The sequence below is a fragment of the Phyllostomus discolor genome, chromosome 6, assembly GCF_004126475.2.
Source record: "Phyllostomus discolor isolate MPI-MPIP mPhyDis1 chromosome 6, mPhyDis1.pri.v3, whole genome shotgun sequence".
Taxonomy (NCBI): Eukaryota; Metazoa; Chordata; class Mammalia; order Chiroptera; family Phyllostomidae; genus Phyllostomus; species Phyllostomus discolor.
In genome coordinates, this window is record NC_040908.2 from 134964293 (window position 1) to 134978974 (window position 14682).

The window sequence follows — 14682 nt, forward strand, 5'->3', positions numbered from 1 at the left end:
CCAACTCATTTATGCCCGAGTTCCTGCTCTATACACAAAAGGTTCAAGCTTTCGCATCCACCTGTTCAACATCAACTCTCAGAAGGCTATTCCAACCTCCTCCTAGGAATTCCCCACCTTACCAAGCTAAGTTACCCAATCAACTCAAGAATAAAAGCCAAAATAACATTTTGTCCAGAAGCAAAAATCTGTCCGTTTCAGTGACAGATGCTCACTTCAGTATGTAGCTTTATGTAATGAAACGCTAATTACTCAAAAATACTCACATCAGCACTTTTACTCCTTGGAAGATTAACGGCTCTCTTTAGCTTCTTGACTGATACTGTAATGGCAGGAGTCTCTACACCATCTAAAGCACTGCAGATTTTTCTTACAGCTTTAATAACTTGATCTACAGCTCGGTGCTGGTTCTTTAAAAATAAAAGGTAAAATAAATGTAAGCATTTAGAATTTAAAGGATCAATTTCAGGAATGAAGTCAGAAACTAGACATTTCAGATGTGCCTAAGAACAGATGTATTTTACTCTTTTGTGATGAAAAACAAAAGAGATAAGATTGCATTTCAGCCCTGGCTGGTGTAGCTCAGTGGATTGAGTGTGGGCTGCAAATAGCTGGTTCGATTCCCAGTCAGGGCACATGCCTGGGTTGCAGGCCAGGTCCCCAGTGGGGGCTACATGAGAGGCACCCACACACTGATGTTTCTCTTCCTTCCTTTCTTCCTCCCTTCCCCCCTCGAAATAAATAAATAAATAAATAAATAAATAAATAAAATCTTATTTAAAGAAACATTCTTACATAACACATTAATCCATCAAACATTTATGCCAAACTTACACGCCAAGTACTGTTAGAATGGGTTGAAACTCAGTACTGTACCATCCTTTAAAAATTTAAATTTTTCCACCGTGAGGCTTGGCTACCAGAAACTCAATGTTCCCTTCATCTTCATGCTTAAATGAAACCACCTCATTTTCTCAAATACCCAATTACCCTGCTGTCCTCTAAGCCTGAAGGTTTATTATCTAGTTCCCCATTTTTGCTTCCTTATATCTATGCTTACTTTTACTCCTCTACCTTCTTGCAAAACCTTTCCAGTTTTAAGGCTCATGCCATTTTTCCTATACTATTCTCCATCATTTTTATGTGCCAATTATCAAATTATTATGTATCAGTTAAAATCTACCCTTTTTTGCTCTACTTTGTGTTACTGGAGCTACTAGACATTTCTCCTTTGCCAGCAGGCAAAGTGCTAGGATCTGTCATTAGAGGGCACCAAAGGGACACTCAATGGCAAAGGCAGCACGAAGGTAACTCTCATCAGAGTTCCAGTCCTCTATTTTTTAATTCAGAGTAGGAGCTCATTGGTCCTCAAACACCAGTGCCAGCTGCATGTTCAGGACAGGCTCTCCCTATCTGACAGCTCTGGCAAGTTTCTTTGCCACAGGCAACCTGTGTGCCCCCTCTGTGAGAGCCATAAATTTCAGCATGGTGGGAGAAAAGTGTTTCTTCACTCTCTACTGTTCCTCAGCCCGGAGCTGATAGCTGCTTGGTTGCACCTGTCACTCGGGACTCCTTTGAGCAGGGGTAGTAAACTTTTTTTTTTAAGGCCAAATAGTAAATGTTTCAGACTCTGTGGGCCATACAGTCTGTCACAAGTCAACTCTGCCATGAAGGATGAAAACTTACATGGATAATTCATAAATGAATGAGCATAGTTATCTTCCAAAAAAAACTTTATTTACAAAAACACACAACAGGCTTGATTTGTCATGTCAATAATATGCAAATTTCTGCATTACAGTCTTCTTTAACCCCTTATAGTAATTAACTACCTTTTACTAATTAATGACTCTTCAAATGTCCCTGTTCAAATAACTAGTATTAGAATTTCTGTCTCCTGAGTTGGCCCCTGGCTGAGTGATCTGCCTTGCTACTTACACGTGGTCACCTCCCCCAGGGCACGCCACATTTTTGCTCTGGTTATTTATCCGACTTTCTACCCTACATCCTATGATAACCCTCAGTTATATCAATGTCTATGTGGAGAACACAGGATCTCCAATCCCTGAACTATACCCCACCAGAATCTCATCTACAAATCATACTCTGATCACAATCTCCTTTGCTTGTAGCCCTCATACCCTCAGTCTAACAAAACCTGCTCTTTGAGCTCAGAAACTTTCCTGCTGCTTCTACTGACAGCTGGGTACTTCTAACAAATCTCACAACCATACAGATTCAACAGTCCCCGATTTTAGCAGGAGCCTACCTGCCACTTAACATTCCTTTTACCTCCTCTTGGTCAGCTCTCTTTCCCATTCCCCTTAGAATGTGTAGCCAAACCATTATTCCTTGCCTCAAAACCCCTATTGCAACCCTACTTTCATTTTATTAAAATAATTAACATCTTATCTCTAGAAAGCAAAGATGAAGAGGAATTAAAACTTCTGCAACTTCCTGACCTCCCTGCACTCCTACAACCTACCTCATGAGAAATTAAAACATATATCCGCACAAAGAATTATATATGAATAATTATAGCAACACTATGTATAAGCAAAAACTATAAATGGTCTAAATGTCATTATTTGTTGACTGGATAAACAAAAAGTGGTATGTCCACACAAAGTATTCAGCAATAAAAAAGGAACAAACTATGACTACATCCTACAATTTATCTACTACAACATGGACAGAGTTTAAAAACAGTCCAGTATGAGAAAGAAATCAGATATAAAAGACTACATGGGGTATGTTTTCATTTACATGAAATCTCAAAGGCAAATCTATCAAGACAGGAACCAGAAGTTGTCTGAGGCTGGGAGTGGGGAGTGGCTGCAAAGTAGCACACGGGAGTAATAAAAATGTTCTAAAACTGGATTGTGGTAACAATTATACAATGCTATGCATTTCCTGAAAGAATCACTTAATTGTACACATCCAATGGGTATATTTTATGGTATATAAATTATATCTCAATAAAGCTATAAAATATGAGGAGTAAATATGATAGAGTCACTATTTTAATAAGATGGTCAGTGAAGAGCTCTCAGACAGAGACACAAGAGCACAGACCTTGAGGACCTGAAAGATAAGCCATGCAAGCATCTGGGGCAAGAGCACTCACTAAAAGAGGGAAAAAGCACAAGGGTCCCGGTTGGGGAGCATGCCTACTGATCGCCTAAGACAGAGGAGGAAATGGGTAGGAGGCCAGATCAGAGAGGTGTAGGCTTCAAGCCCCCTACACATTCTGGGCCACTAGGGCTTTGAATTTTACTAAGGTAGCAAACATTTTTGTGAGCAAAAGAGTGACATAACTTACCATTTTAAAAGGGTTTAAGATGGAGAGATAAAGAAACAGGAAATTGTTGGAGCAGTGGTCAGATTAAGGAACTTGGCAATATTCATAAAAATTAAAGAGAGGGTGTTTAACATGAAGAGGGTGTAGTACTGAGGACTCACTATTTTGATATTAGAAATCTGTTTGGGTTCCAATGACCCTGTCTGGTCAATAAATATATTAAATAAATAAATCAATAAAATATATTTAAAGAAAAAACAAGGGTAGAAGCTGAGAGACCAGTGAGGAACTATTGAAACTATTGTAACTAACGAGGACTGTAGCCTTGACAGTGACAAAAAGTGGTCACATTCTTAGTATTTTCAGGGCAGAGCAGATAGGAATTAGAGTGAATGTGGGATGTGAAAGAGCCGTTTCTTGAGAAATCAAATATGATGCCAAGGTTTTAGCCTGAGCAAATGGAAGGCCAGAGTTGCCATTTATTCGGAAAGGGAATTATAATTAATAAATATGAGGGGTAGTATAAAAAATCAGTTTTCTGCCCTGGCTGGTATAGCTCAGTGGATTGAACATGGGCCTGTGAACCAAAGGGTCACCAGTTTGATCCCCAGTCATGGCACACGCCTGGGTCAGGTTCCCAGTTGGGGGCGTATGAGAGGCAGGCACACATTGATGTTTCTCTCTTCCTCTTTCTCCCTCCCTTCCCCTCTGTCTAAAAAGAAATAAAATCTTTTTAAAAAGGACTAAGTTACTCTTTAAAAAATAATAATTAATTTTAAAAAATCAGTTTTCTAAATCTAAATTTGAGATGTCAGGTAGTAAGACACCTGAATGTGGAGTTAAGGGAAGAGTTAAGTCTGGAGATACAAATTGGAACCATGAGTACATGCAGGGTATTTAAAGACATGAGATTAAGTGAGGTCACCTAGGCTGTGAAATAGAGAGAAGAAAAGAGGTCCTAGACCTGGGGCATTCTAATGTTAGAAAGTCAGGAAGATAAGGAGTTCAGAGGGAAGCTACAGGTGACAGGGAGGACAGAAAAGACACTGGATGTAGGAGAACCAAGAAAGTGGTAGCCCAGAGGCCATGTGTGTTTTAAGGAGGAAATAGTCAACTCTATCAAACACTATAGAAAAATTGAGAAAAATAAAGACTAAGAACTAACTACTGGAAACATGATCATGGAAGTCCTTCATGATCTTCATAAGTGCAGTTTTAGGGAAGTGCTGAGACTGAAATCTTAGCTGGAGAGGGTTCATAAGAGAATGAGAAGAGGAAGTGGGAGCCGCAAAAACACTAACTTTCAAGAGTTCTGCAGCGAGAGGAATAAAGAAGTGGAGTGGTTGCTGCAGGAAAATGTAGATTTTTTTATTCAGTGTGGGAGCTATATCCAGGGCTCAGTCCTTGAGCTCTTTTTCTCTACCTGCAATGGTGATCTCACCCAGTCTTATGGCTGAAAAATACCATTCATATTTTGATGATTCCCAAGTTTATCATCATCTCCAGCCTGGACCTCCTCCATTAAATTCCAGATTCATATCCAACTGTTTACTCAACATCACTATTTGGATGAATAATAGTCATACCAAACATAATGTCCAACACTGAGTAACAGATCTTCCCCCAAAACCTGCTCTTCTTACAATTTTTCCATATCTCACTAAAAGGCAACTCCAAAGTTCCAAATGCTGTTAGAAAACCTTAGAGTTACACGTAACTCCTCTCTCTCTCCTCTCTCTCTCTCATGCTCTACATCAGATCTAAATCAATCAGGAGTAAATCATCCTAGCATAAACTTGAAAATATTCACAGAATTCAACCCCTTCTCATCACTTATACTGTAACCAATCTAGTCCAAGCCATCATCATTTCTCCTGTAGCAAAACATCTGAATTCATTTGTTTCTACTCTCGCCACCTCTTTCATTCTATTCCAGCTACAAAGACCTAGTGGACCTTAAATATACCAAGCACACTCCTCCCCCAGATAACCAGTAACATCTTCCTCTCCTTCAGTTCCTGAATCAAATTAATCTGCTTAATGAGGCCTTCTCTGACTACCTCATTTGAAATTGCAACATTACTCTCCTCTTTCATTTTTCTCTATAGCACTTTCCATGTGATATCACATATATTTCCCTACTATATTTTATTGTCTCTCTCTTCCAACCAAAATTTAAACTAAGGGCAGGGATTACCGTTTCTTTTGTTCACTCTTATATCCTCAGCGCTTACAATAGTGCCTCACAATGAGGAGATACTCAGTAAACATTTATTGAATAAATGAAGACATGTATGTGCTGGTAAGAATGTATTCATAGCTAGAAATACAGAAGTTATCTTACACTATTTCTTCTTCTCTTACCTCATTACCCATCAAATGTTACCAATTTCACCTCTAAGTATTGTTAATCAGTTCTCTCCTTTTTAACCTTTACCACAGCCATTATCTTTTACTTGGACTACTATTCAAAAAAACCTTCCTGCCCTGGCTGGTACAGCTCAGTGGATTGAGCGCAGGCCTGCAAACCGAAGGGTCGCTAGTTCGATTCCCAGTTAGGGCCTCGGTTGCAGGCCAGGTCCCCAGAGAGGGCCACGTGAGAGGCAACCACACACTTATGTTTCTACCCCTTTCTTTTTCCTTCCCTTTTCCTCTAAAAACAAATAAATAAAAATCTAGAAGAAAAAAAAAAGATAAACCTGCACAAACATATTTAAAAAAAAAAAAAAAAAAAAAAAAAAACCCTTCCTAAATAGTCTTCCTAAATCCAATCTTATCAACCCTAAGCCTTACTTCCAGGGTATAGCCAAAGTCATTTCAGAGCTCAGGATTACCCATGTTACCCACCCTACCCCACCCCACCCCACTCCACTTCCCACCCTCAACTAAAAACACTTCAAATGGCTAGAGCAGGCAATCAGCAAACTTTTTCTGTAAAGTGGCAAAGAGTAAATACTTTAGGATATATGCCCTCTGTCTTAATTACTCAAATGCAAGCACAGAAAATTATATAAACAAATGGGTATGGCTGTGTTTAAAAAAAGTATTTACAAAAATAGAAAGCAGACTGGAAAGTGCCCTTATGAGAGTCAGGACAGCCCTGGCCTTCCCTCTGCTCTTGGCCACATGATACAAGAAGTCAAGATGTTCGGTCTGCAACTAGAAAGAGGGCTCTCACTGGAACTTGGCCGTGCTCATACCCTGATCTCAGACTTTCAGTCTCCAGAACTGAACTCTATTTTAACGACCTTTCAAAAAGAAAAAAACAAGTCACGGAGAAGAACGGGAATAACTGAAAGCTTCGAGTTTGTGTTACTACTTGCAACTGTGCCGATTATTCTAAACTCACACCAATAATGTTTGACATTAAAAAAGAACCTGAATTCTTCGACTTTGACATGGTGGTCCTTGGCTCTCACCTGATACAACTATGGGTAAAACGAAAACAATTTCTTATGATATTCTTCACTGCAACATGCTGTACTGGAGGGAGAATGGGTCTAGGAACCATGCAGACCTATGTTCTACTTAGTTGTTATGTGGCCTTTGAGAACTTGCTTAGCATCTCTGGGCCTCAGACTCCTCAATCATAGAATGCAGTGAAAACCTATGCTGTAGACTGTGGTGAAGAATGGAGATGGTGACAGAGAGGATTCATCACAGTGGTGCTGCTCAAGAGATGGTCGATAAATGATAGCTATTAATATTATTATTTTTTATTACATTCCAGAGAAATGGCACTCATATATTGTATGATATAATAATGTGGTTCCATATAATCTGTTTGTGAGTTCTAATGGTAATTCTACATTAAAACTGGTATACAGATCAATAGCATATAAAGTAGTAAGTATGAAACAAGATGTCAAAAATCTAATCGGTTTACAAGATGAAGTAGAATGTTATATTATCATTACTATTGATATTTATTTATTCTGATGAGATTAGATTTGTAATTGATCAGAGCCAAAATATGAAATGTGAAAGTTGGGAAATCTTTGAGGGAGAAGAATGTATAAATCAAAGATGAATATTCATTTGTTTTATGTAACAAAGTGACATTTAGTGCACCTTTGTGGCATGAAAATGTTAATGCAACCTCCAAACAAAGCTGAAAACACAATATCAAATATGCAAAAAAGGAAAAAAGTGGATGGGAGGTGCACTCTCCCTCCTAGGAGCACGCATGTCTTTCTCCTCCTCCTATATCCCACCGCCCCCACCGCCCCAAAGCATTGCCTTTAACTTTCTCTCCTAAGGTCCAAGGGCCCTTCTTTTGTTTCTGTAACTTTCTAAATAAACTTCCTCTTATAGTTTGAAAAAGCTGGGGGGGGGGGGGAGTCCTGGATGTGGCCTCCTAATGTAGAGAATACAATAAAACTCTTTAACATGAATTATGAGGCGATAACTTAGGTCTGCCTTCACTTCACACTTTGTACTCTATCATATAAGTGCTTATACGTCCACCACATGTTATACAGTTGTGTATTTTTCTTCCCATGTTCTTACCAACTACCTTCTTCTAGCTACTGTTTAATACTGTTTAAGATGTCACTCAGGCAACATCCCTTCTTAGAAGCCTTTCTTGAACACTTAAGTTGAAAGAAGTGTCCTTTGATCTCCCAAAGAACCTCAATGCATACCTCTACTTTGCATTTAACACTGAAATTTTGTTTAAATCCCCTGTCACTAGTTTTAAATTCTTGGTAGATGAGTAACTAGTTCATTCATTTTCGTAACTCCAATTAAGTAGCATATAGTAAGCATTCAATAAATGCTTTTTTGAATTGAACTAAAGGTTCTCAGTAATAAAGCTGAAGTGAGAGTACACATGCTGACTAAGCATTACTGACAACTTCTGTTAATAAGCTGGGTCAGAAAACAAGTCATCAAACATGAACATTAAGAATATAGTTTGGCCCTGACTGGTATGGCTCAGTGGGTTGGGCACCATCCTGCAAACTAAAGGGCTGCTGGCTCGATTCCTGGTCAGGGCACATGCCAGGGTTGCAGGCCAGTTCCTCAGTTGGTAGCATGACAGGCGACCAACGCTGTTTCTCTTCCTCTCTTTTTCCCCCTCTCTCTAAATGAATAAAATCTTAAAAAATATATATATAGTTTAAATAGTCCATCAATATTTTATCCAATACCAACACTAGTATTTAAAATAGGACAGAGACAAGAATCTTTAAGTCATCATGTCAAAATGTGAATTAAGACTTACTTCAACTTGAAGAGCCAACTCCACTTGGTTGTGATAAGAATCTAAGAGTTCTTCAATAGGGTGTCTGAAATAAAGAACAGTTATTGTGGCTGAAGGATACTATATACAAAAATGACTGTTTTACTTGCCAAAATAAATGTATTTACACTGAAAAGTATGAAAAGCTGCAATTAATGCTTTAGATGCCACACCTTGTCATGACTTCTTTATAAGGTTTTTCTATTTGATGCAGGTGTTTGTTTAAATCCACTGGTGTTTCATCATCTTCCGCCTAAACAAACATATATACACAAATGTTTACCAAAAAAATCAAATCTATTCTTTGGTCTTTCTATTGCCAAATTAAATACGGTTAAGTGTATGATAAATTCTTAAAGCTAAAGTGATTTTTCAGAACAAAGGAAAATATCAGAATTATGTTATTTATAATTGACTCTAAAAAAGTGAATAGTCTGAAAATTTTTGTTTAAGTGGAAAACATAATACTTTTAAGTCTAGTTTCTAATATATAAACAGCTCCCAATGCCAAAATTACTTCTGTTCTATATAGAGACTGGGAAGCTAAAAATACTTTTAAAGATGGCTGACAGCCAAATGAAGGTGGGGTGGGAACCAGATGGGGAAGAAATCATTTGAATTTCCGCATTTTCTTTCTAATGATAATCAAGTTTCTCTATATCCTTAACACCAATACATGAGGCACTAGTCTCTCCCACCATAAGTCCTTACTATGTAAATATATTCAGGAAGATCATTCCTCAAGAAATGAAAAGAGAAGTTACTAATGACTGCTAAAATATACTGAATTTTGTGAAATAGTTTCCACTACCTAACATAGCAGCAAAACCTAAAAAAATTGAGAGTAGAAATGACTGATATTTTCCCACCCAAAATTCCACCATGTGAAGAATAATTTTCTTTAGAGATTAAAATTCAAGTATGTATACAGTAATAAAATGGCCTCATTTCCTGAATGCTATTTTGTTTTAAACTCAAAAAAAAGGACTGTACTTTTAAAACACAGAATTAGTTTTCACTTGGTGAGAAGTGATGTATTTTTCTCAGTTACAGTGTAGATCTCCCCCCATTGCCCCCCCCCCCCCCCCCCCCGCAAAAAAAACTGGATTAGTATTCAAATTCTTTCCTTCTTCCTCATTTCTCCTTGACTAGGAACTGACGTTTTCATTCTTGTGTAAAACTATTACAAATCAAATTTTTCATTCCTCCACTTTGATTTTCAAATAGGCCTCTTGCTCTGAGTAGTATGCTACCTAACCTTTGATTAAAAATCTCACGGCATCTGCTAAAAGGACTCCTTTTGAGAAAAAGAGTCCATCACTTCCAGTCCAACCCAGAAATCTTACAGAAGATAACAAACTGCCAATTAGCTCCTTAGCAGAATTATTCAGATTTGAACAAAAGCAATTCAATTATAAGGCAAACACTTACTGTTCGGGCTAGATTTTGACACATTGCGCTTAAGGGCAAAAGTTGTAGTTTAATCTCCGTGTCCCATTTTCGGCAGTTTTGAATATGTTCATGACTTCCAAGGCAATGATTACTGTTAAAATATGGTAATTGTTCATCAATGTTTTGTTTTCTTAAAAATAGAAATTATAGAGGTAAGAGTAAAATATAAATTGCATCCGCATCAGAAATGGAAGAGAATGGTAAAATACAGAGATTTTTTTTTAAACCAAATATGAGCATTTGAGTAGAGGACTAAGTCCACATGAGAAGAGTCAAAACAAAGAAGAAAGAAGATGAAGAAAATTTTAAAATAGGGACAGATCATTTTCAGTGGCCTAAGAAAATGAAATCTGTAACAAGACTAAATGCCAGATGCAATAATTATGGGTTCAGAAAAAGTCATATAATGATTATGTCAGGTAAATAAAAGGAAATCACAACTGACCCCTTTGTATAAAATAACAGTGCATGCTACAAAAGGAAGATGAAGGCTGTGATGATGTCAGTCACTATTGACCCTTTGCAGAAAGAAAAAAACCTTCAAGTTCTACAACCAACCAATTGCCCACCATTCTTCCCATCTGAGACTATAAGCTTTTTAAGGGAAATATTAATACCATGTCTTAATTGTCTCTCAAATCCCCCCACTGTCTGAGACATGACTTCTCTGACAAAGTATGACCCAATACAATTTTATTGATACAATGAGTCAATTCAGTAGGACCCAGTATATTTTTGGATTACAAATTGAACTTAAATTTTTTCTAATTTAAGCTGTTAAAAATGAAATTTCCAAAGACATCGCTCAGTAGTTAAATGAATAAACTTACTTCTGTAGCACTTCCTCTTGACCACAAACTTTCAAAACATAGCTGCCAACATCTACTTCATTCAAGTCATCATGTACCCAGCAAAGGGCTTGCATGATAATGATTTCTACAGTAGAACTCACTGTAAAAGAGTTAGTCATCATTTGCATTTTGCTCACTTAACTCTAAGTATACATTTATTCAGATTATATTTCTTATATCTAAGATAGTACTATACAATAAACATACAATGCAGGTCACATGTATAATTTAAAAATTTCTTGTAGCCACAATGAAAAAAGTAAAAAGAAACAGGTGAAGCTAATTTTAAAGTTTTACTTAACCTAATATATCTAAAATATCATTTCAACATATAATCAGGATTTTAAAATTACTGGTATCTTATATTCTCTTCAAATTAAGTCTTTGAAATCCAGTGTGTATTTTATATTTATACCACATCTCAATCTACATTCGTCACATTTCTGGTGGTTACTGTATCAGGGTAAATCTAAGCTAAGAAAGCCACCTCCCTATTGCAGATGCTTCCAAAAAGGATGACATTTAGCAGTTTCTAGCAAATAATGACCTAAACCACTTCAGAAGGACAAAGAATCACCATCTTAAATGTTTGAAGTTTGCCTAGCATATTTTATGATAAACAATAAAAATCTAGCAAGTAAGAAGTATTGTTTAATTATCATTCTTGGCAATAGCTGGATACTAAGATTACAACAAATTAAAAACTAAGGAAACCTTTAAAGTACACTATTTCTATACTTCAAGGTCCTAAATTCAATTTAGAAAGCAAGTTTACATTCAAACTTCATGCAAGTTAACAGCTTGGCAGTAAAGGCCATAAAACCTCTATCTAATACAATGGCTACATTTCTGAATAGTCAAATGAATGGTGACATTTATCATTTGAACATATAAAAACCATGTGTACCACAATATGGTTACATTTCTTAACAGAGATGTTCATTGTAATTGTACACATTTATGAAGAACCAAACAATAGGTATTTGAAATATTTTTAAGCTATTAGATTTTGATATTAGATCTTAAGCAATTAGATCTTTAGAGCAAGTCAAAATTTGACACAAATTAAAATATTTGTTATCAATGTATAAGCACTGGTACTCATGCTTATTTCAAAAGACCTATTATCTTTTTTTCCTTCAATTTTAGTATTAATTCTTATAGCATACTTAGATTGAAACGATACCTCAACCCAAAATGTGTGAGGTTATTTTTTAAAACAATCCTTCCTTTAGAAACTAAAAGAATGACTCTTTATAACTGGCTAACATTTTTGTTTCAGATCATATTTTTTCAAAGGGCCTTGAAAAGTTCAAAGCTACAAAGAAAGTATCCAAATACTGAACATATTCCTAGTTATAACCATTAAAGAAAAAAAATGGCAAAATTTTTAGGCCAAAGTACTGTAGAAATATAGGATCTTATTTTACTGTTAGAAACCCATTACAGCCCTGGCTGGCGTAGCTCAGTGAACTGAGCGCGGACTGCAAACCAAAGTGTCACAGGTTCGATTCCAAGTCAGGGCGCATGCCTGGGTTGCAGGCCACGGCCCCCAGCAACTGCACATTGATGTTTCTCTCTCTCTTTCTCCCTCCCTTCCTTTTCTAAAAATAAATAAATAAAATATTTAAAAAGAAGAAACCCATTACAATAATAAAAATTGTGAAAAGCAATAAACTATGAAAGAAAATAAGAGTAGTTTTAAAAATTATAACAAAAAATTCCCACAGACTTGGGGATATATCTCTAGAAAGGATACCCACATCAAGTTTCAAAGGAAGACTTAGAATCAAAGGACAGCCCTGGCTGGTGTGGCTCAGTGGATTGGGTGCCAGCCTGTGAACCAAAGGGTTGCCAGTTTGATTCCCAGTCTAGGGCACATGCCTGGGTTGTGGGCCAGATCCCCAGTTGGGGGGCCGTGCAAGGCAACCACACATTGATGTTTCTCTCCCTCTCTTTCTAAAAAATAAATAAATAAAATTAAAAAAAATACCAAAAGAGAAATATCTTCTCCTTAGAAGAGCGATTTTCAACAGGTGTGCCACAAGATTTTTTAAAACACGCAATACCTGACTCTTTAGTCAGGGGCACCTAACCTCTACTCCCTTAGATGATCAAGTTTTAAAAAAGATGACAGCCATCAGTGTGAATGAATCAAAATTATACCTATTTTTCTGCCAGATCGGCAAAATATACATATTTTTTGGTGTGCTGCAGAATTTTAGTAATTAGTTTATATGTGCCATGAGATGAAAAAGGTTGAAAATCTCTGCCTTAGAGGAGCTTAGCAAGATAACTAGAATTTCAATTTTACTGACGGGTTTTTATAAACAAGCATTCTTCTTGCCATTAAACAAACAAAAAAAGAAAAGAAAGAACTGGGCTTTCTATTTAATTAGCTATCTTTTTATTAGACTTCTTATATAATGCTTTGGGGCCTTGGCCAAGAGCCACTGATTAACCAAAATTCCTCAGCCTTCTTCAGAGAAATATGTACAGCAGCTAAAGATAAAATGCTTTCCCACTTGCCCTACCCAGGAAAGTATCCAAATGAGATGCCAAGTTTTAAAAGAGGATAACTAATGAATGTTAAGTGTTCAGCCACACTCATGCACACACATTTTTTAAAATGATACTAAGAGTCAGTTTATAAAGAAAATAATAATTATTAACATTTTAAACATTTTCTCTCTTACCAGAGCAAAACAGGACAGTTGGGGAACTACAAACCTACCATCACATGTGAAAGTAACTGGTAGTTGAAATCCTTCTATTTCAATGGAGACCTTCACGCTAGCATTTTCTCCACATATGTTTCTTTGCACTGTGACTGGACTTAACAAATAGCCTGGATTTGTGTGGTGATTGGTGTATGGAAAGTTGGTCTTCAATCTGTTCCCAAGAAAGAAGAAATTAAATTCTTTTTTTAAAAGCTGCATTTATTTGAGCCCTGAAATAGACTGTGCATGCTTACAGCCATTCAATTCTGTGCCTTTGTTCAGTCCTAGAGCAGCTCATGAAAACTGCAATGGACCCCTGCCAATACCCCAAATACCAGCATTTGCCTTTTAAATACAAGGAATCTAAGGGAAGAGACTAAGCACTGCCAGGACCTCTTTGGTACCCTTATCAGCGTTAACCAGGCACACACCGGGCACACGGCCGTTTATGTGAGGTGCTCTGCTTCAGATTCTTTTGCTACACAGTGTAATTACACAAAATGGTACATTTTTAATCACTCACTGATAATATAGGTAATGTAGCCCTAAACTGCCAGAGGAATAAAATATTTGTTGTTTTTTCGAAACCTTTTTTCAAAACCTTTTTTCCTACACATTGCTTCTGGTCATCAGACAGTGATTTCTTAAAAAACAAAACGAAACATAGAAAATGGGTTTTTACCCAGTGCTATGAGGCCTTTATTCCCTCAAAGTGATTTCTGAAACTTAGGGAATGGTAATAACTGCCTGGGAAAGTATTCCTAGTGTTCACAGATATTCAGACAAGCATTATAGTTTAAATTTAAATACAAGAGCACGGTGCCTGGCTGGCTCATCTCCAGACAGTGCTTTGTTATCAGAGACAAGGGAGGATTTGATCCTTCTCAAACTTAGGAGCTTCCTTTAACTTTTTTCTGGAGGCTAGAAGACAAGTTCCAATCTTCACATCTGCTTTTCACAGGGCTATAAATGGAATGAATACTGAAAAGTACTGTGCATATGCTTCTGTAGAGATTAAAATAATGAAGTCACAGGAATAGAATAAAACAGTTTGAGATGACAGAAAGAAAGGTTCTAGAGAGAGGGCAAGTACCAAACTATACCGAACTACCTGAG

General features: G+C 36.9%; 1 protein-coding gene across 1 annotated transcript in view; it reads right to left on the bottom strand.

Annotated features, from left to right (window-relative positions):
* The window catches only part of PIK3C2A (phosphatidylinositol-4-phosphate 3-kinase catalytic subunit type 2 alpha), an 82380-nt gene that overhangs the window by 34226 nt on the left and 33472 nt on the right, over window positions 1-14682 (bottom strand). The window contains exons 4-9 of the mRNA XM_028517696.2: window positions 13581-13738; window positions 10826-10946; window positions 9975-10086; window positions 8717-8796; window positions 8526-8589; window positions 267-410 (exon numbers count right to left, since the gene is read on the bottom strand). Of these exons, the coding sequence (XP_028373497.1) occupies window positions 267-410; window positions 8526-8589; window positions 8717-8796; window positions 9975-10086; window positions 10826-10946; window positions 13581-13738 (679 nt within the window). The remainder of the gene's footprint in view (window positions 1-266; window positions 411-8525; window positions 8590-8716; window positions 8797-9974; window positions 10087-10825; window positions 10947-13580; window positions 13739-14682) is intronic.